Source organism: Haliotis asinina, chromosome 15 (genome assembly GCF_037392515.1).
Source record: "Haliotis asinina isolate JCU_RB_2024 chromosome 15, JCU_Hal_asi_v2, whole genome shotgun sequence".
In the NCBI taxonomy this organism is placed as follows: domain Eukaryota; kingdom Metazoa; phylum Mollusca; class Gastropoda; order Lepetellida; family Haliotidae; genus Haliotis; species Haliotis asinina.
Genome location: NC_090294.1, coordinates 27,785,503 through 27,805,571, shown reverse-complemented (window position 1 = coordinate 27,805,571; position 20,069 = coordinate 27,785,503). Strand labels below are relative to the sequence as shown.

The window sequence follows — 20,069 nt, the reverse complement described above, 5'->3', positions numbered from 1 at the left end:
ATCATGGTTACAAAGTCTTTTACATAAAAGAGACAACAGTAGTTCCATAATCAATACAAATCTACCTCTGCGTTGTCGTTATGACAATGGCAGAAGCATGTGTACATATCGCACTTAATAACATCGATGTTTCTAGTCGCCAGCGACACTGGCAGCAGCTGGAAGCTGCTGTCATCACGTCATGTGTTGACCTAAATACCCTCGGAAAGTGAAAATAGGCAGTAGTTTTGGACATCGTATATATTTACCACTGATTTACATTTAAATGTGTTTCTTATACCTTGAATGATGTAACCCCGGTGTAACTTTTGAGCAAGCATCGTATTTCAGTCTTGGAAATCTTCGTAGAAAAAGCCTAAATTATATGTCACAGAACACTCGCATAGTTGTTAAAGAACTTTTTTCTTCGGGTGTTCCAAAACTTTGAGACAAATGATAAGAGTTAGTAGAATTCACGTGATTGCACAAAATTTGGTTAATTTGTAATTTTAGATTTTGTGTTAGTGTTAGTAGACGGGCTGTACACGGCGGACAATACATATATATATTTGTGAGAGTCTAGTTATTCACTGTCAATTCACAGGTTTACATGGTCTAATATCTGTTGTCTGTATATATTTTGATACATGTTTGTTTCTTGTTCCGATCTTGCTCAAATCTGTCGATGTGCGGTAAAGTTTAAAACTCATTCAAAGCTCCAACCATAATTTATTTACGTTCGTTAATGCCTAAGAACTATGTCAAATGGAATCAAGAGTGCAATAATCAGTAAAGCCATTGCAACAGGAACCGTTCCATCACGACATACCTTATATGGGCACACACAGCAACAGTATCCAAGATTAAGATTTAAGTCTGTATCAGTTAGATTTGTCTCAAAACTAGCATCGTTGTAACAGTAACCTATGATTAGACAGACCCGTGAAGGTCCCGAGATAGAATAGGTCTTCAGCAACCCGTGCTTGCCATAGGAGGCGACTGCGCTTGTCGTAAGAGGCGACTAATGGGATCAGGTGGTCAGGCTCGCTGACTTGGTTGACACATGTCATCGGTTCACAATTACGCAGATCGATGCTCATATTGTTGATCACTGGATTGTGTGGTCCAGACTCGATTATTTACAGACCGTGGCCATATGGCTGGAATATTGCTGAAACTAAACTCACTCACTCACTCACTCACTCACTCAGACACTCACACTCACTCACTCACTCACTCACTATGCTTCGACAATATCCCAGCTAACAATTTCACGTTGTCAGAAAGTTGTCACAATGTTATGCTTTCGTTGTTAACGCGTTATTCTGTGGACTCCCATTTAAGTTGTCACCACATTGTGTCCTGACTTTTATGATGCGTCACTTTTACGTCACCAGAAGGTAAGGTATTTTACGGATTTTACTTTGTCGTGACGTTCTATTTAACTTTATAGTCACCAGGCGGTAAGGTATTTAACGTATTTTACGTTGTCTTGTCGCTCTATTGAACGTTTATAGTTGAATAGTTTCCCCATTTGTGAACAGTACATATGGTCATTCTTCAAAGTGCATTTTGTTTTGGTGGTTTCTGAAGCTGTAGCTGATTATAGTTAAGGAAGAATATGAAAGTGAAAGGTTTTACAGAAAACCCTGGCCTATCGTGACAAGTTATAAGAAATGTTCTTACAGCGTTGTGATGAGGCCAAAGCATAACGTTTCCTCAACGTAAACTTGCAGCGTTGTTTTTACACTACGTTACGTTACGTTACGTTATGGAATGACGGAATACAAACGATGTATGACAACGTTGTATCATGACATTACTATCCTGCAACCTTCCCACAGCCTCGCGAAAAACGGTGTCTGTTAGCTGCGACATGGTCATCATCTGTCTGTTCAATCATTCAAATTACACAATTTTTGCTGATACGTTTCTCTAACATTTTACAATATTTTATTATTATCATTATTCAGGTGTTGCCAGTTTTAACTTCTATTACAATGCTCCTGATATCAACCATGCGTTGCTTGGCCCAGAATCAGTTCTGAGTGGTGAGGGGTGTATTAGTAATATTCCAACGATATCACTGCGGGGGACTCCAGAAATGGATTTCACACATCGCATCCATGTTGGAGTAGAACCTTGGATGTCGGTGTGACATTGCTAACACTTTAACCACTGGGCTACCCCACCGGCAGACTCAGTTTTGGAATTATTGGCAAAATATTTGCCGTGGTACTTACTTAGATATTGAATTGTGCATGAAAGTAATTGAATACAGTATGTGATAGACAGATACGGAATACAATGTTTAATTTTTAAAACAGACACGGACGTGTGCTTTTCAAATTTGTTTTACAGACAAACGGTTTCAGTATTCTCTGTGTCAATAAGGTCAGATACTGCCACGCTGTTTTTGCTCATGTATCACCATTTTTGCAAATAAAATGAAGCAAACAAATGCATTTTTTATTGTTCTGTAGTATTTTTACAATGTCAGTGTCATGGCATGTTGGTGGATATTTGGAATTGACACAGCAATGAATAAGCACTGCAGATGCTGACACACAACAAGGATGACATGTTGGTTTCAGTTATTGTCCCAGTTTCACTGGGAGAGGACAAGTTGCAATGACTGATTGTTGTTTAACGCCGCTCGCCGCGAGTTTCCAGCATTAATCCAGAGATCAACATCATGAGCATAGACTGCCCAAATGGGATACGACAACGTGTCATCCAAGTCAGCGAGCCTGACCACCTTATTCCATTAGTCGCCTCTTACGACAAGCATGAGTTACTGAAGATCAGTTCAAACCCGGATCTTCACGGGTTACCCGGCTTGAGCCGTCCTCAAAATTACCACACCCTCAATACGATTGTAAAAGTTGTTCATAATTCGATGTTTTCGCATTTGGTTCCATTCAGTGAAATGTTCATGTACTGCTCAAAATATAAATGCGTCAAAGAAATATATTGAAACATGTCAAAATCAATCTTCAATCAAACAAACATCACCAACAAGTAACCATTGACTATCAGATGACAGTGACGAAACATATTTCTGTACGCCCATACACAAGACGTGCTCCTTGACAAAATGAGAGAGTTTAGCTTTTCCGCCGTTCTCGACAACATTCGAGCTATATGGCGGTGCCCCCTAAATAATCGAGCCTAAACCAGACAATCCAGAGATCAACAGCATGAACATCGATCTATGACACTGGGATACGGCGACATGTGTCTAAACAAGCCTGTCGCCTCTTACGACAAGCATAGGTTACTGAAGATCATCTCAAACCCGGATCTTCATGGGTCACTTGCCAAAGTGGAAAACAACACGCGTATGTTATAGAAATAAAGTTACTGAAGTTTTTAGGCTGAAATATGTAATATCTGTTTTGTTGAAAAGAGCTCAACATTCCTATAGCTATTGTCAACATATGTGTCATGCACTAAAGGACTCCGTTTTGAAAGCGTATGTCAGCAGCTTGTCAGGCGCGGCATTCCATGTTAGGACCTCTCAAATACGCACGACAAACAAGCGATAATGAACAGAAAATATTGCGATAAAGACTTCATCGCCAATATCATTTTGATTGCAGAGTTGCCATCTTGTTTCGCACTTTCTTTCACCCATCAGTTGCAGCCTGAAGCCGATGTTTTTATTATCGAAACTACAATAGTGGCATTCTGTGTTTCATATCGTGTAATTTGGTAATGCTCAAAGGATGTGAAATCTTTTACAAAGAATTTGTTGTTAGGATTTAGTGCATGTATTGTTCAAGACCTGCAGTGTATTGTTTTTGTTTAGTTTGTTGTTCAACGAATCACTCAGTAATATTCCAGTTATAAGTTTTCCGGTATGTAAAAAATCAGACAATCCAGTTATCAACACTATGAGCATCACCATAATGGCACAGTTATGACATCACAGGGTCGACGTCATATCAACTGTCAGTTCACCTGATAAAGGAATCTGAAATAACCCCGATCAAGTTTCTCTAACTTTCATACGAGTATATTACAAACTATCAGTGCTTTTGAGTATGCGAAAATTGTTGAAACAAAATGTTTCAAATGAAGTGACATGATAATGTTACGTGAGGCTTTTACAAATGAACCGGTGAAGGTCCCGGGGTAGAATAGGTCTTCAACAACCCATGCTTGCCATAAAAGGCGACTATGCTTGCCATAAGAGGCGACTAACGGGATCGGGTGGTCAGGCTCCCTGACTTGGTTGACACATGTCATCGGTTCCCAATTGCGAAGACCGATGCTCATGTTGTTGATCACTGGATTGTGTGGTCCAGACTCGATTATTTACAGACCGCGGCCATACAGCTGGAATATTGCTGAGTGCGGCGAAAACCTAAACTCACTCACTCACTTTAACAAGTGAATCCAACATCCAATGCTCCATTTCCACGAACAGTAGTGCGCACATTACCGAGTTCTGCAGTATGAATCACGCTTCTGTTGAGGGAATTCTGGCGCATTTCCGATTTGACCATGTGACCATATGCCGCAAGAAATATACCATCACCCGCTGGACACATTTGGTGTGGGAGAAGCGAGCTACTCTGAAACAATGTTTACCGGGTAAGTTTGAAACCACAAAAACAGATCTCAGTTTATTTGACAAATTCATGAAAAAAATGCTGGTTGATCGTTCTAACTGAATCAATTTTGAAATAATATGTTACAGATTGTCGTTCTCAAACTGGAAAAGAGTAACATCTCTATCTATTTTCTATTTGATTTTCTGCGGTACATTCATTTCCTATCACAGTGTTTTTGTCCTTTAAACCTAATTCAATCTGTCTGTGAGTATAGACAAAGCTGGGTTTTCTTTTGCACTTTTAGGGACGATTCCTTAAAGGTTTTGGCGTCTGTGATTCCAGCCGCTCTTTGTCTTGTCATCTGGAAGTTGTGGAACATGCATAACTATAATCTCAGAGACCGCACGTGCAGCCTGCCACTACCTCCTGGCAGTATGGGATTGCCTTTGATTGGAGAAAGTCTTAATTTTGTGTTAATGGTAATTAACCTTTCTCATTAGTTAAAAGTGCATTATAGATATATTTATGGACATATTTTAGTTTGAAATAATTAACACGTCACAATAAACATACGCAACAAACATTAAGCAAGTAGCTGTTATGAATATACCGGACCTTTTGGAATAGACGTCTGAATTCTTGCGCTGTATAAGTCCTTAGATGTTGTCGTTGATGGGTGTTGATGATGATATGAGACTTTAGAATATTAAGGTTCAGTTTTCAATGCTTTAGGGTGCCGATTTCTACAGAAATAGGCTGAAATCCTACGGCAGCGTCTCAAAAACCAACATCCTTGGACATCCAACCATTCTGGTCCTAGGAGCGAAGAACGTCCGCAAGATATTGATGGGCGAGACCTCTCTCGTGGCTTCTTATTGGCCGCAAAATATCCGGACTCTCATGGGCGAAGGAACAGTGAGCCATTCCGAAGGACCTGTCCACAAAAAACGCAGAAAGTCCATCGGCAAGGCTTTCAACCACGCAGCTATGTCTTCTTACCTTGTGGAATCTCAGGATATCTTCCGCTATTACATAAAAAGATGGTGCAGCCAAGCAGCGGTGTTGGGCTTCAGTGAATGCAAGAAGTTGTCCTTGAGGTTTGCCTGTCACGTACTGATAGGCTTTAAAGTGAGCGAGAAGGAAGTGGAAGAACTGATCGAGTTGTACACCGTGTTTGCAGATGGACTTTTTTCCATACCTCTGAATATTCCAGGATTAGGATTTCACAAGGTGACACAGCTCCATTTATGATTTCATGTTTGTGTTCACAAAAGCATCTCGACTCTTACTGGAATTTAAGATGATATGCAATGAAGTTAAATGAGAGTGTATCCTTTGTGCACTCTGTGAAATCAGGTACAGGTGCAAAGAAGTTCTAATTATGGCTATTTCACAATAACAATATACCATTACAAATTACTGTCACCTCATATATATCACGTCATCTTTTTCTGTTTTAGTACCACTGGTAATTATGTACTTGTATGTACTTATTAAAAACTATTCAAATAATGAATCTAATATATCTATACAATGAATTAAGATTGGTATCCAGATTGTATGTTTGGCTATTTTAAATGATATTTTGATTATAGGGTATGATAGCTCGCGAAAAACTGATGATGAAGATCGGTGAGTTTCTGGATCGTCGGAAGGACTGGGACGGTGTCCCCGATGCCCTCACCTACATGATGAAACTGTCGGAGGAGGAACTGACACGGACGGAGCTAAAGGAGGTGGTCATGGAGCTGCTCTTCACGGGACACGTCACCTCGGGCAGCGCAGCCTGCTCCCTCCTATTTTTCTTGGGGAAAAACAAAGAGGTAAGTACTCCTTGAAATAGAGAGGTGGGTACTTCTTCAAAAAGAGAAGTGAGTACATCTTCAAATAGGGAGGTGAGTACGTTTTCAAATAGGGAGGTGAGTACGTTTTCAAATAGGGAGGTGAGTACTACATCAAATAGAGTGGTGGCTACTCTCTTAAATACAGAAATGGGTACTACTGCAACTATAGAGGTGAGTACTACTTCAAATAGTCAGGTGAGTATTGCTTCAGATAGAGAGGTGAGTGCTACTTGAAATAGGGTGGGTACTGTTTCAAGTACAGAAATGCACACTACTTCAACTATAAAGGTGAGGGCTACTTCAAATAGAGAGTTTGGTGCTGTTTCAAGTACAGAAATGGACACTACTTCAACCATAGATGTGAGTACTACTTCAAATATAGAGGTGGGTACTGTTTCAAGTACAGAAATGGGTACTATTTCACACAGGGAGACGAATACTCTCTCAAATACAGAAATGGGTACTGCTTCAAATAGAGAGGCGACTAGTTTTCACATTGACAGATGAATACTTCTTCTGCATTTGCGATACAAGCAGACGTATAGTAACCTGTGACCAGTTATACATGACACTGTCAATGATATGCGAATGGACTGAGTGCCAGTGAGTGTTTAACTCGTTCGGTAGGCTTTTTCGCTTGCGTTTACTACTTTGTCGAATGTTACTTCTAGCATGATGATAAGGTGAAATCATTATCAGGCGAGGAGATGGATTTCAGACTTATGATCAGCAGGAGAAACCATAAAAAGGAACGTTATCTTTTAAATCATTGTAAGCCTTTCTTATTTGCTGTATGGTTCTTGTGTCTACAATTTCCAATGTACTTTCATGCTTAACGCTTCAGGTGCTTGACCACATCGTCGATGAACTACGACAACACAACATTGATGGGGATGAAGGGAAGATAACTCTTGAAGAAATAGGGAAACTGAAGTATGTATCTAACGTTGTGAAAGAAGTGATTCGTATTGCACCACCTGTCGGCGGAGGTTTCAGAAAGGCACTCAAAACCTTTGTCCTAGATGTAAGTAAATTTGAATGCGTAGACTGTGTGTGTTAAAGCAATAACTATTTTTAACATTTAACTGGATATAAAGAGACGAATTGCAGTGAAACGTTACAAGGCCTATCTAAATACTTCGAGTTGTCTAAGTTTCGACACAACAAAAATGTAATGAATAAACAACGAAGGACGTAAACTTCTATTTAAGTACAATCACATCAAAGTTCAACGGCGTTTGTGGTTTTCCTCATATAATTTGCAAAATTCAAATTTTACAATCATGCTAACCTTCACCACATTCATGGGTGGCAGTGTAGCTTAGTGGTTAAAGCGTTCGCTCGTCAAGTCGAACACCCAGGTTGGATTTCCCACATGGGTGCAACGTGAGAAGCACATTTCTGGTTGTCCTATTCCATGGTGTTGCTGGAATATTGTTACACGAGGCGTAAAATCAAATTCACTCATTCACTCACGCACTCACCACTATCCAGTGAAAGGTATGCTTATATTGACTACACGGTGCTCGTTTCATTCAAACTGAAACATCCACACGAATCAGGAAGTAGTTACAAATAAACTTGGCAACTCAGAAGGAAAATTAATATATTTTGTTTCATTTGGATTCAGGGTTACCAAATACCCAAAGGGTGGACTGTCGCCTTCAGCATTCGTGAAGCTCAAGAAAATAGCAACAGTTTCCCAGATGGAGACAAATTTATCCCTGACAGATGGGATGCTTTGACAACGGAAAGAGAAATCTTCTTTCCTTTCGGAGCTGGGAGAAGAATGTGTGTAGGCAAAGAATTGGGAAAACTCATGCTTAAATGTTTCGTTGTTGAACTTGCCATTAACTGTAGGTGGGATCTACTGAACGAATACCCAGTTTTTGAGGAAATGCCTGTACCCCGTCCCATCGATGGACTCCCTGTTGTTTTCTTTTCAATAAGAAAGCTTGGGACCTGAAAGACAGAGTATTGCCAAGGCAGCAACGTGGCTCGTCTGGTTATCGTTTACAAACGTTTTGGGGCGTATGTATATTTCAGCTCAGAATAGTTCAGTGCCAGGATTTTCAATATTTAATTCCCGGGTCTACCTACTGAAAATAGCATTTTCCAGGGTTTAATTTCGAGTAAAATACATTGCGGATAAAATACATTTCCAATGGGAAGGTGCGCTTTAAGAGATTAACCAGTTCACACCAAATTAACATCCGAAATTAAGCACATGGGCCTATGTGTATGAGTAATTATTATGCGTGGGCTTATTCGTATTTATTCTTTTGGTTTAAACATTAAGTACTCCGGAATTGAGCAACAGTGCTGATATTCGGACATCGAGATGTCACCATGCATCTTATGGAAGGTATTTCCTCCAGATAATGAACCAACTTATTTCTCAAATATTGGGATATACAAAATACAACTTTGAATTAAACTCAGGTTCACGATTCTGTGAGATAAATCCCGACTAACTTCAAGAGTGCATTTACGCTAGCAGGACTAAAACATATCTCTTCCGACGCTACCACTTATTGTCTCATTGTCTTTACTCTACCCGAGAGGGTCCGGGTTAGAATTGGTCTTCAGGAACCCATGCTTGTTGTAAGAGGCAACGGGATCCGGTGGTCATGCAGGCTCACTGATTTGGTTAACACATGTCATTGTACATGTATTCCAATAGACTGATGCTCATGATGCTGCTCACTGGATTGTCTGGTCCGAACTCGAATGTTTAGTAAGGCGTAAGCCTAAATTCACTCACTCACCACTTTACAGAGACGGAGTCTTCACTGCCTGGTCCTATGATTCGTACCAATAACGACCTGACTAGAAATATCAACGCACATGTCGATGTTTAAAATTGGGGAGTGAGGCATTGTTTATATTTCGACAAATGAAAACAATTCATGTCTCGAAACTGCTTAAATAAAGTTTTCGTGCTCTAAAAGTAACGATGGTCGTTGTTCTGGTGACATATACTTTGAATTACAATCGAAGACAATGAGACGAATAATTGTAACCACCCGATATCGGATTTTGCTGTAGTAACTATAAAGAATGTCGCCAAATAGTGGCGGCCGCCATTGCGCAGGTCATACCGAGGTCAGTATCGAAGTCTAGCGTAGCGGACCCCGGGAACCAGGCTGAATTCTTTACTGCAAGTGCAACGTCATATACTCCCGGACAAATTACAGCAGAACGTAATGTCACAACGTAATACTTATAACTCATAACTGTTAAGTATGTAAACATGAATGTTTCATGAACTGTTTTATTACATTAAAATTAATTTTAATATGTATTTATATATATAGATATACACCACACGTGACATGGATGTCAGGTGACTATGAGACATCTTCGTGCGGTTCCTAGAAGCCCATGTTGATCCTAAGAGGCGACTTGTGGATCGGATGGTCAGGTTAGGCCAGCTGGTTGATTGTGTGTCAGTACCTCTACAGGACGTTATATCGATCTCTGGATTGTCTGGTCCAGGGGTTTGACTGATGACAGTCTACCGTTACATAGCTTAAGTGTTGCTGACAGGCGTACACGAACAACAATCATGTGTATTTCGTGAAATGTTCAATAGAATTACCATGTGGGCGTTCATATGTTGGAGGTTAGATCCGAGAATATCACACTGTGCGATATAGCCTCTGGCCCGCTAGTCCTTGGCTAGCCGAAATCCAGCTGGGCCAGTAAATATCCATGGTCACTGGCCTGACTATCAAGTTGATTTTCAGGGGCTCATTTTGTATATTCATCACTCTCTGCGAATTGTTAAGTTATAATACACTTTTAAATCATCCTTGATAACGATCTGATAAGAAAGTGAATATTTGCAGCTTACTGGAGACATTGTCCTATTTGTGCAATGTTATGCTTAGTTTCTGTATTCAGATTTCGGGCTAGTGAATTATTCTGTGGGCTAGTAACTTTCAGGCATAGCTAGACCGAATGACTAGCAAAATCTGGAAACTATTTCGCACAATGCTTATACGGGAAGATTTCTTCCGTGGGTGCAGGTATCCTCTCTTACAGTTCAGTCATCTTCACACAAACGCCCGTAGGAAAAACTACTGTTCTCTGTATCAGTGTCCTTGGTGTAGGTTTCTTTCTTGTGTGCCATGATAACCTGAAATATATGTTATCATAGCATCATTATCGTAAGGTCCATTGACCGCTTCTATTTGCGGTGACCTAAGTGATACATAAGTAGGGTCTGTTTGGTTTCATTTGAGACGGATGAATTTCTCACTGACACTAAATCTAATAATAACTACAAAACCAAAAAGAAGTTGTTAAATAAACAGCCATTATTTTGTTGTCACTATTTGCTATTTTGTACGAGGTGGGACCATTTGCTGTTAGAACATCCGGGGAATCAACAAATGTGTTTAGTGAAATTTCAATTTCACACATGCAACACGACATTTGACTGTTCTACCAGGAATAGACCTCCACCTACAACATAGCGAAAAGTGACAAAAAATTATGATGGTTTGTTAAACAACTATTTTACTCGGGTGTCAAAAAATATGAGGCACTCATCAGAACTGGCCTGTCGATTTTATATGACAGTGCAAAATTTGGTTTTGTTGCAGTTATTAGATTTTGTCTTATTGACCATTTCATCGGTCTCAAATACATCCCGTATACAAAATCCTGTTTATTAACGGATTAGTAGGACACCCTGAAGGTTCAGGTCTGCACGTCTTGGTACGATTGTGTGCAATTGATTTGTCAAGTTTGTTTAACCATTCTTCTTATTATCTGGGGCTGTGGCGTAGCTTAGTGGTTAAAGCGTTTGCTCGTCACGCCGAATGCCCGGGTTTGATTCCCCACATGGGTACAAAGTGTCAAGCCCGTTTCTGGAGTTCCTCGCCCTGATGTTGCTGGAATATTGCTGAAAGCGGCGTAAAACCAAACTCACTGACTCGCTTCTTACTATCAAAAATGGTTCCTGGTGAACCTGTCTCGCGAGATAACATAGTAGACTGAGTGGCCAATTCATTGACTCGGTAATGGTGTTGTGATCATCTGGTCACGAAACACCGATCTCACAGTACCATCAATCAGCGGGTTGACTGGTTCCGAGTAGATAGTTCACAGGCCTCATGTACATAGCCATAACACTGATGACTGAGCATTGACACCTAACACAGGAAACTCACAGGTATTTCTTCATCGGTCCGTGGAAACTTTCTCAGAAACACGCACAGGGGACAATACAGCAGATTGAGGATAGCAGTCCCTCGTATCAACCTGTAAAAGTAGATGACCAACTATAGATGACAAACTATAGATGACCAACTATACCATATCAGCTGATAGAATATTAACGGTATCATTAGTTTACAAGTCTGTCCCACAGTTCCTGAACCACATTATTTTCCCTACTGCCTTGCCCTTCCTGCAATGCTAAATCCCCTAAGGAGCAAGATTTCCTCAGGTTCTCACTGGCGCTCCTTTTCAATGTAAATGGGATTAGTTGTTACCATCAAAACTGTAAATACTGTGTTTGGTAGTTTGTCTGTTTACCTGAACCTAAATCCTGCTAGAGATTTGGACAAGAAGGAGCAGTGCCGTATGTCTATAGGTTTATACATAAGATGGTCTAACATTGACTGCTGTCGATTTATGGTTCGTTTCTACTCGGTATATGTGAAAACACAGGCGTAAATGATACACGGATATATAGATACAAAGCTAACTGTCTCGTACAACTCTACAAAATGGCACTACCATATAGGTTGTTATGACAAGTTTCTATTGTCCTCGCAATAACATTATAATACTCTTGAAGTTAATGTTTGGTGATATTTTCACAATCACCCATGCTTGTTGCAACGGATAGTCAGGCTCGCTGGCATGGTTGACACATCGTATCCCCAGTGAGCAGATCGATGTTCATGCTGTTAATCATTGGATTGTCTGGTCCAGACTCGGTTATGTACAGACCGCCGTCATGTACTTGGGATATTGCTGAGAGCGGCGTTAAACCAAATACAAACAGAAAAAACCAAAAAAACAAAAAACAAAATAGAGCAAAAACAAAAAAGACCAACCAACCAAGCAAACAAGCAAAACACCAAAAACAAAACAACACAAACACTGACTTGCTTGATACCTGGTGCCCAACAAGTAACGGCGTGGCGTGCTTAGCGTGGCGTGTTCCAGACGTCAATATTCACAGACCGTCGTCATACAGTTGGAATATTGACTGGAATATTGCTTAAAGCGGTGTAAAAATATGAAAACAAACAAATCCGAATTGGTTGAATATTCTCTGCCCTTACCATGGAAAGCCAATTGCCTTGACGATCTGCCCAGCCACAGATGGCCCTGAAAGAAAATTTGGTTCTTCTTATATACTACCAATCAATAATTCACTAGTGTTAAAGTAGCTACTTATTTCAGGCAACTATTCTAGAGTAGAATTTGTAAAATATGGCATAATGTTAAAAGTACTGTTTACACAGGAACTGATGTATTGTAAAACAAATTCGTTGGGTTGAAAAGCTTATTGTCATGAGTTGAATAAATGATGAAACTCATCATAAGGTAAAAATTGGTGAAATCTTAACAGAACTTTACACCAATGCGAAGCTGTACACATGCACGGTATTCGTACATGCTTTTCAGCAATTTGATGCATAATCCTCTTGCAATTTATCTGCATAAGGTTTGCAGTTGCCTCCCCCAAGTAAGTGGCGAAATTCCTATTCGGAGTAACCATATATATAAACTTAAGACATAGCGAGTTTAAACCTTTGATGGGTAGTATATATTTTCTTATTTCTTAATTTACTGGTACAATACTGTCACGGATGCAACATGCTGTTGATCTTTTTAGTATACTTGTAACATTATATATCAGCTATCAACATACTATAATTAAGTTTAAGTCTTTAGCGAAGACACACTAAACTGGGTAAAATGACTCCAAATAACTTATTACACACCATCATGTGTTTATTGAACAGCCAGTCATGCCAAACACCATTATATCAGATATTAATTCACAACGTTAGGGACTCATTATGCATTACAACTTCTTTCACACATGAGAGCGACGTTTCGGTACAAATTCTTATTGTCCAATATCTGTACCGAAACGTCGCTCTCGCGAATAAAAGAAGTTCTTATCCATAGAGTGTGTGATCTATATTGTACTTCCCAACTTCGAAAATGCCACTCAAAGAATGTAGGAGCTCTACCGTCATACTGAAGTTAACACCTCCCTAGTTTGGGTTTTCATCCTCAGTGTCCAATGAACATCAAAACCATATATACGGAGGGAAAACTTGTCCCTTCCAGTGATCAATTATGTTTTTCCCTCAGTATGTTTACTGTAATGGTCCCGAGTTACAAAGAATTCGTAAGAATACGACCTGTCGTAAATCAATTATCTTACCTTCATGTAAAGTACTTAAAGTTTAATTTCATTGGTAAATGATGCTTTCACAAGTTTCAGAGTCACCCCTCCCAGGAGGGACACTACTGAAAAAAATATTACCCGCTGCCATGGTTACCGTCAGACTCTCCGCGGAGAAGCTGCATTGCTAACAATCGTATAACGTCATACCGACTCGGGTAACACTACTACAAAGAGGCGAACATCAGACCGTGTTACCCTCGGGAGAAGCATACAACTTATACAGTTGTTGTAGTGCTACAAACATTTTGTGGATCGGGATCATGGACGTTACAATATGCCACGTGAACCTGCATCCAGCCATGTAACACATATATGCTCCATCACCTATTGAATACGCCAGGCAAACAGCGAGTTGGGCAATGGCGTACACACTTCCATAGAAAGCATCATGGCGAGTATCCACTAGAAGCGCCAGCAGAGGAAACAAGGCAGCATCCGTGATGCCTGAAACGATGTTTAAGAAAGCCATAAAGCCATCTGGGAAAACTTTGAAAATGCTTTAAACCCGATACCAACGACTCTATGTGTAATATTTAAGAAAGTCGTTAAGTGACATCTTTGAAGGTTTGGAGTTTGCTTTTGAGATTATAAGGGTGCATTATCAACGAAAATGATCCAGTGACGTCTTTGAAAGTTTCAGGAATGCGTTAAAGCTGGTGTTAAAGCTTGTATTGAAGGTACATTATTTAAGAATGTCATCACCTGACATGTTTGATAGTCTGATATATAAGAAATGATTATAATGAGTTAAGGTATAGTAATGTAAGCCATGCAGCGGCGTGTGTGAAAGTTTACATGTACGTTAAGAATGATACTAATGACTCCTCGCATGGTCCTGAAAAGTACGTGATTATTTGACTTGATTATAGCACATACCAATACCGAGCCCTATGCCAAAGTGGGGCAAGATAAGCTGGGGCACACTAGTTGCGAAAGGAAGCTGAAAAAAAATCAGCAGAGTATTAAGATAGCACATATTAATTTCAATTCATACCTGGACATGCACAGAGAACAGGTGGCTATAGCTTTGTGTCTGTGATAGTGTTCAGTTTTAAGGTGTAAGCAACTACAGACCTGTACCAGTTGTATTCGGACACTTGACGTAATTTTCATACACTTGCATGTTATTGCTTAGAATAAATAATTTTCATGAAGTTCTGGATGGATCTTTGTAAAATTTTACCGGTAAATGTTAAATCATCTCTGATCTGTGCACATAATTTCAGTTCAATTATAAGACCACTGCTTAACTAATGACATCACATTTATCAACTTACGTATGGTTCGACAATGCACAATCCCACAGGCCGCCACGTTAAGGGGTTCACGGTACTCTAGATATGTTAATTATATGATGCTTCCTCACAAATGTGAAAAATTTGATTTGGATCTAACGAAAATAGAATTAATGAAATATATTTATGCTGCACAGAATTAACATGTACGGCCATGAAAATTACGTAAAGAGTCCCTATATAACTGGCACGGGTCTGTATGTGTATAGCAAAGTACGTACATATTGAATATTCTTGTCACAAAGTGAATTACCGTTATGACGTAATATTCTTGCAATATTCTTGCACTGGGGTCTTTTGGTTTAACGAATAACGGTTATACCAAATTAAGAACCATAGCTTTCTCTATTTACGCATTTGAGAATACAACACGGCCTTGACTCAATAATCTAATTACTCTTTCTGTTCGCGTTTAAGTGCACCCTTCATGCAAATTTAGTTTGCATTCGAAGGAGAAATAGGGTAACGTGGTAACGTAAGAGTATAATGTTCGAGTGCTAAAATCATATAACATATATATGTATATGTGTTACCCCGTGATATGATATATACCATATAAATAAACAAACAAAATTTCGCGTCATCTCTCTCTCCTGAAGACCGTCAAATAAGGGAATCCACAGTTTGCGTTCCCTGTCGTGATAGAGCTGGAATGTTGCTAAAAGCGGCGTAAACTCATTCACTCACTCAGTCACTCACTCAGAATTAATTGTCGCCCTTCTAATATGGATTATTCAGGGAAACACATCATCAATCTTTCTGGATATCTTTTTCTCAGCTGTCCGTACGGTGACCTCTTAGTGATAGGAATAACATACATATGGATCATGGATACTCACACAGACGAGGCACAAGCCAATCAGTAGCATACAGCATAGAGTGGTGATCCACCTGTAACAAGTAATCAATACAACGATCTGAGATCACTTTGAATATTCTTTATCGAAACGTAAGCATAAAAATCTCAACCCTTTAGTCACACGTTTGTGTTAGTCTTGCCGTTACCAGGCAACATGAAGTTACGCGACTTAAGAAGGAATTATAGTTATTACCTAAATCATCGCAGAGTGTTTACATTTTCCTGTGCTGAGTTCTTGTTAACTTTATAGTATTGTCTATTACGTTCGAAGTGTGCAAACCACATGTTCAAAAGTTAGTTTGTGTCGATTTTGCCACTGCAAAACGACATAGTGAAACAAGAGGCGATATAAATTTAGTAATTACGAAATTGTCTAAGGCTGAAATTGCCTGACTGTCTAAGGTTAATACTCGTCTATGGTATTCCAACTATGGATACAGAGATTTTAACATTCGACCATGATTGCTGCGTGATTAACGCCTTCGAATTCTATTCCCTACAGTTAGAACTGGGCTATTATTCTCGAAACGTTCGTAGCCCTAGGGATTCGTAACTTTGATCGCAGCCAATGGGCTGAAGAAGTTCGTAAGGCTACGAATGTTTGCAGAATAGCTGGCCTGGTCTTTAGCAACCCATGCTTGTCGTAAGAAGCGAAAAATGGGGTCGGCTGGCCCGGCACAGTGACTTAACTAGATGTGTTCCATCGTATCCCAGGTGCCTAGATCGGTGCTCATTACATCATTGGATTGTCTGGCCCAGACGCGATTATTTACAGGTCGCCGCCTGAACTGGAACATCACCGAGTGCAGCATTAAACACCAACTAACTAACCTCCATAGGTAAAATGCGTAAAACCCACTTTTGGTATCCCCATCGTGAAATGAGTGAGTTTAGTTTTACGCCGCACTCAGCAATGTTTCAGCAATAGGGCGGTGGTTTGTAAATAATCGAGTCTGGACCAGATAATCCAGTGACCAACAACAATTGGGAACCGATGACATGTGTCAACCAAGTCAGCGACCCTGACCACCCGATCCCGTTAGTCGCCTCTTTCGACAAGCATTGTCGCCTTTTATGGCAATCATGGGTTGCTGAAGGCCTATTTAACCCCGGGACCTTCGTGGGTTCCATCGTGAAACGACTGCTAAGAGTAAACCCATATTCACCTAATGATAATTCCAGGTAACTTAGCATTACAAAGTAAACAAAACAAAACAAAACGAATATTTGAGTACAAACACACCTTCCTATGCTTCTCGCTGCGATTCCAAAGAAGTTGGTTCCAACCAGATAACCCACACTGTCCGGGAGAAACACCAAGCCTGAAAATTGTTCATAACAGACTTATTATTTCGTGAAAGAAAAAAGTATTTGAATGAACTATTAGCTTCTACTTAAAACTTCAAATATTTTTTTGTGAGAACATATTTAAAGGAGCATTTATTGTCGGACACTATGCACTTACATTTATGTTCTGGAAAGACATTTCTTGAACATAATAAACTAGTATAGCTGTTCCTGAGATACTGGCTTCGTGCAAACATACGTTCAGTGAAAAAAACACAATTTATTCGATGTGGTGAATGTGTGCATAGTGAGCAAACAATAACAATTTTCTGTGATCTATCATGGCAACACAGATAACATTTCCTTGGGGATAGGTTTCAAGATACCATAATGATATATACACCGAGTTCCCTGTTTGGCCGAATTGAAAACAAACACGGAATATTGAGCGCAAATATTGTACCAAGTTGCCACTTTTCGGCATGCATCTTGTCCAGGATCCAAAGCGGCACCGTCGGCTCCAGCACCGACATTGCCATCGTAGTGATCATGATGACGCCTGCAGGAACAATGAACCATGACATTATGTAAAGGTAGCTGGTTATCGGGACCATTGATTTAGTACTTTGAAATACAAAACGTACGGTTGTAATGAACTACGGTAATGACGAACTCAAAGTGTCGGCTAAGGCTAGTTCGACATATCCCTAGTTCGTTACCCGCCGATCGACAAGTGACATTGCTGACGATTTCTCGACATTGAGACGTCAAACGGCGATCTTGTCTTGGCTGTTCGGACATGCTGACAATCAGCTCACAATGGCACACCCCTTCTCAACTATAGACTCAACCAGTTGTGACACGGTCACGCAATGCGTTTGTATTCACTTGATCAGGTCATGGTGAACAGGTTGTATATCCGTCACATCCGTCAGGCGTGTTTGTTATGATGTAGCTGACTGATGGTGTCCAAGATTTATTGGCTTTTTAGGAAGCTAACATCTCTTATTATGAAATAAGACGATGTTTTTACCTTTATAGATTATTTTTTTCAGAAAATAACTCAAGTCAAAAGATATGTTTGCAGATGGAATTAAATGTGTTGTCACTTGATCAGAATTATTGACGTTATAAATATTTCTTTTATTTGTGATGAAACATGTGAGATCATTCATTAACTGAATGTTTATTCTATTATTTTTATTATTTTCATCTTTTAACGTTACATTTTTAATAGAGTTGCAATAAAGTGTAAAAGAAATTAATATATTTCACTTAGTGTCATGTTCATACATGGATTATGAACAAAATATCGTCCTGAACATAATTTGGAAGCAGACAAATAATGAGACATTCAAATATAAAGTCAAAATTAAATCTTTTTTCTTCCCTAAAAGTAAATGTACAATTATCGATAACACAATTTCATCATCGATAATTATTGAAAATTTTTATCATCCACGATATTTCCGATTATCGATCATTTAGCAACCCTACACAGCAACACACGTGGTACTGTATCACCTGACACTATCAGTATGTAGGGATCCCGTAACAGCTTATGGAGAGGCGTGGATCGGCAGGCATTCTGAAAATGAATGAAATAACTAAACAAACACTGGGAGTAACCATAAAAACAAACAATATGAAATAATAATTTTCTCCTCTCTCTGTATATTGCTACGAGTGTGTATTTGCTGTATAGTTTGTTATTAATTCAGTAATAATTATTATTGGGCCACAACATTTAGTGGTTTGAATAATAATCATGATGGGTCACGTTTCGTTTTAATAGATGGTCAACACTTTTAGGATTCTGGTTTTCCGGAATTTATCTGCTCCTAGTTTTGTATGTGTTTACTTCCGGGAGATTTATTCGATGGCATTCTACAGCGTTGACGATATTCATAAGTGCCCGAACTTTCCGGAAATGACTGAGTATATATATATAAAGACTGGTTGCCGTGTTGAGGGACACTCATTCATATTAACTGGAGGATACACATCACTGCCAAAGCTTAATCATCAAAACCCGTCAACGCCTGAATCTACATTATCTGCTGTCAGACCGATCCCTGTGTTGACATTCTGCATGGTTGATTCTCTCTCGCACTGAGACTTTGGTGAGTTTGCTGTATTGTATTTTGTTACCCATTGACTTAGATTGTGTCTCACTTGAATTTTATTTGTAATCAGCATTGTGAAATTGACTTGTGACTTTGTATAGCTTGCTCTCGTTGCATAATAATACATAATGTGAACGTTTATGACTTGTCTTTGTTCTGTTTTGCTAGTTCACAAGGGGATTTCTTACATCGTTTGTCACGGTAAAGTCTTAACCGTAACAATATTAAATAAAAAGATCTCATTTTCTCATATATCTCTATATATTAATTGAAAAGATCAGTTAAGTAAACGATAATCACTCTACATAGAAAAAATGCATGCAGCCAGTGCAACTGGCACCATAACCACCGGAAAATGACTTTTTGTTCTCCAAAACATTTACATATGGCATTATATCCAGTTTGGACTGAAAACTGAAGAAATAATCCAGTTTAGACAATGTGACGGATTGTAGAACTGATGGTAAATATACAATCCACGGACGGGACTGAGATTTTATGCCGGTGTGGACAACTTGCCGGATTGTACATATGCCGGTTTAGACAGCTTCCATTGTAAAACCACCGTATTATATAGCAAGGAGATCCGTTCTGGCTAACAACATGTCATTATATCCAGGATGGCTTTATGAACAAGGTGCACTATACGTGATAATCAGTTTCGGCGACAGAA

At 39.5% G+C, this 20,069-nt stretch overlaps 2 protein-coding genes across 2 annotated transcripts in view; one reads left to right on the top strand and one right to left on the bottom strand.

Annotated features, from left to right (window-relative positions):
- Positions 1–4,518: 4,518 nt before the first annotated feature.
- LOC137266311 (cytochrome P450 26B1-like) lies at positions 4,519–9,686 on the top strand. The gene is made up of 6 exons (XM_067801795.1): positions 4,519–4,578; positions 4,843–5,017; positions 5,271–5,768; positions 6,134–6,361; positions 7,227–7,406; positions 8,013–9,686. Exons 1-6 carry the CDS (start codon positions 4,568–4,570, stop codon positions 8,346–8,348), a joined length of 1,428 nt encoding a protein of 475 aa, XP_067657896.1. The 5' UTR covers positions 4,519–4,567; the 3' UTR covers positions 8,349–9,686.
- A 744-nt stretch (positions 9,687–10,430) lies between these two features.
- Positions 10,431–20,069, bottom strand: part of LOC137266092 (synaptic vesicular amine transporter-like) — a 32,671-nt gene continuing 23,032 nt past the window's right edge. The window contains exons 8-16 of the mRNA XM_067801594.1: positions 18,795–18,858; positions 17,734–17,829; positions 17,227–17,305; positions 15,964–16,015; positions 14,706–14,769; positions 14,154–14,273; positions 12,688–12,733; positions 11,563–11,653; positions 10,431–10,523 (exon numbers count right to left, since the gene is read on the bottom strand). Coding sequence (XP_067657695.1) covers positions 10,431–10,523; positions 11,563–11,653; positions 12,688–12,733; positions 14,154–14,273; positions 14,706–14,769; positions 15,964–16,015; positions 17,227–17,305; positions 17,734–17,829; positions 18,795–18,858 — 705 coding nt within the window. The remainder of the gene's footprint in view (positions 10,524–11,562; positions 11,654–12,687; positions 12,734–14,153; positions 14,274–14,705; positions 14,770–15,963; positions 16,016–17,226; positions 17,306–17,733; positions 17,830–18,794; positions 18,859–20,069) is intronic.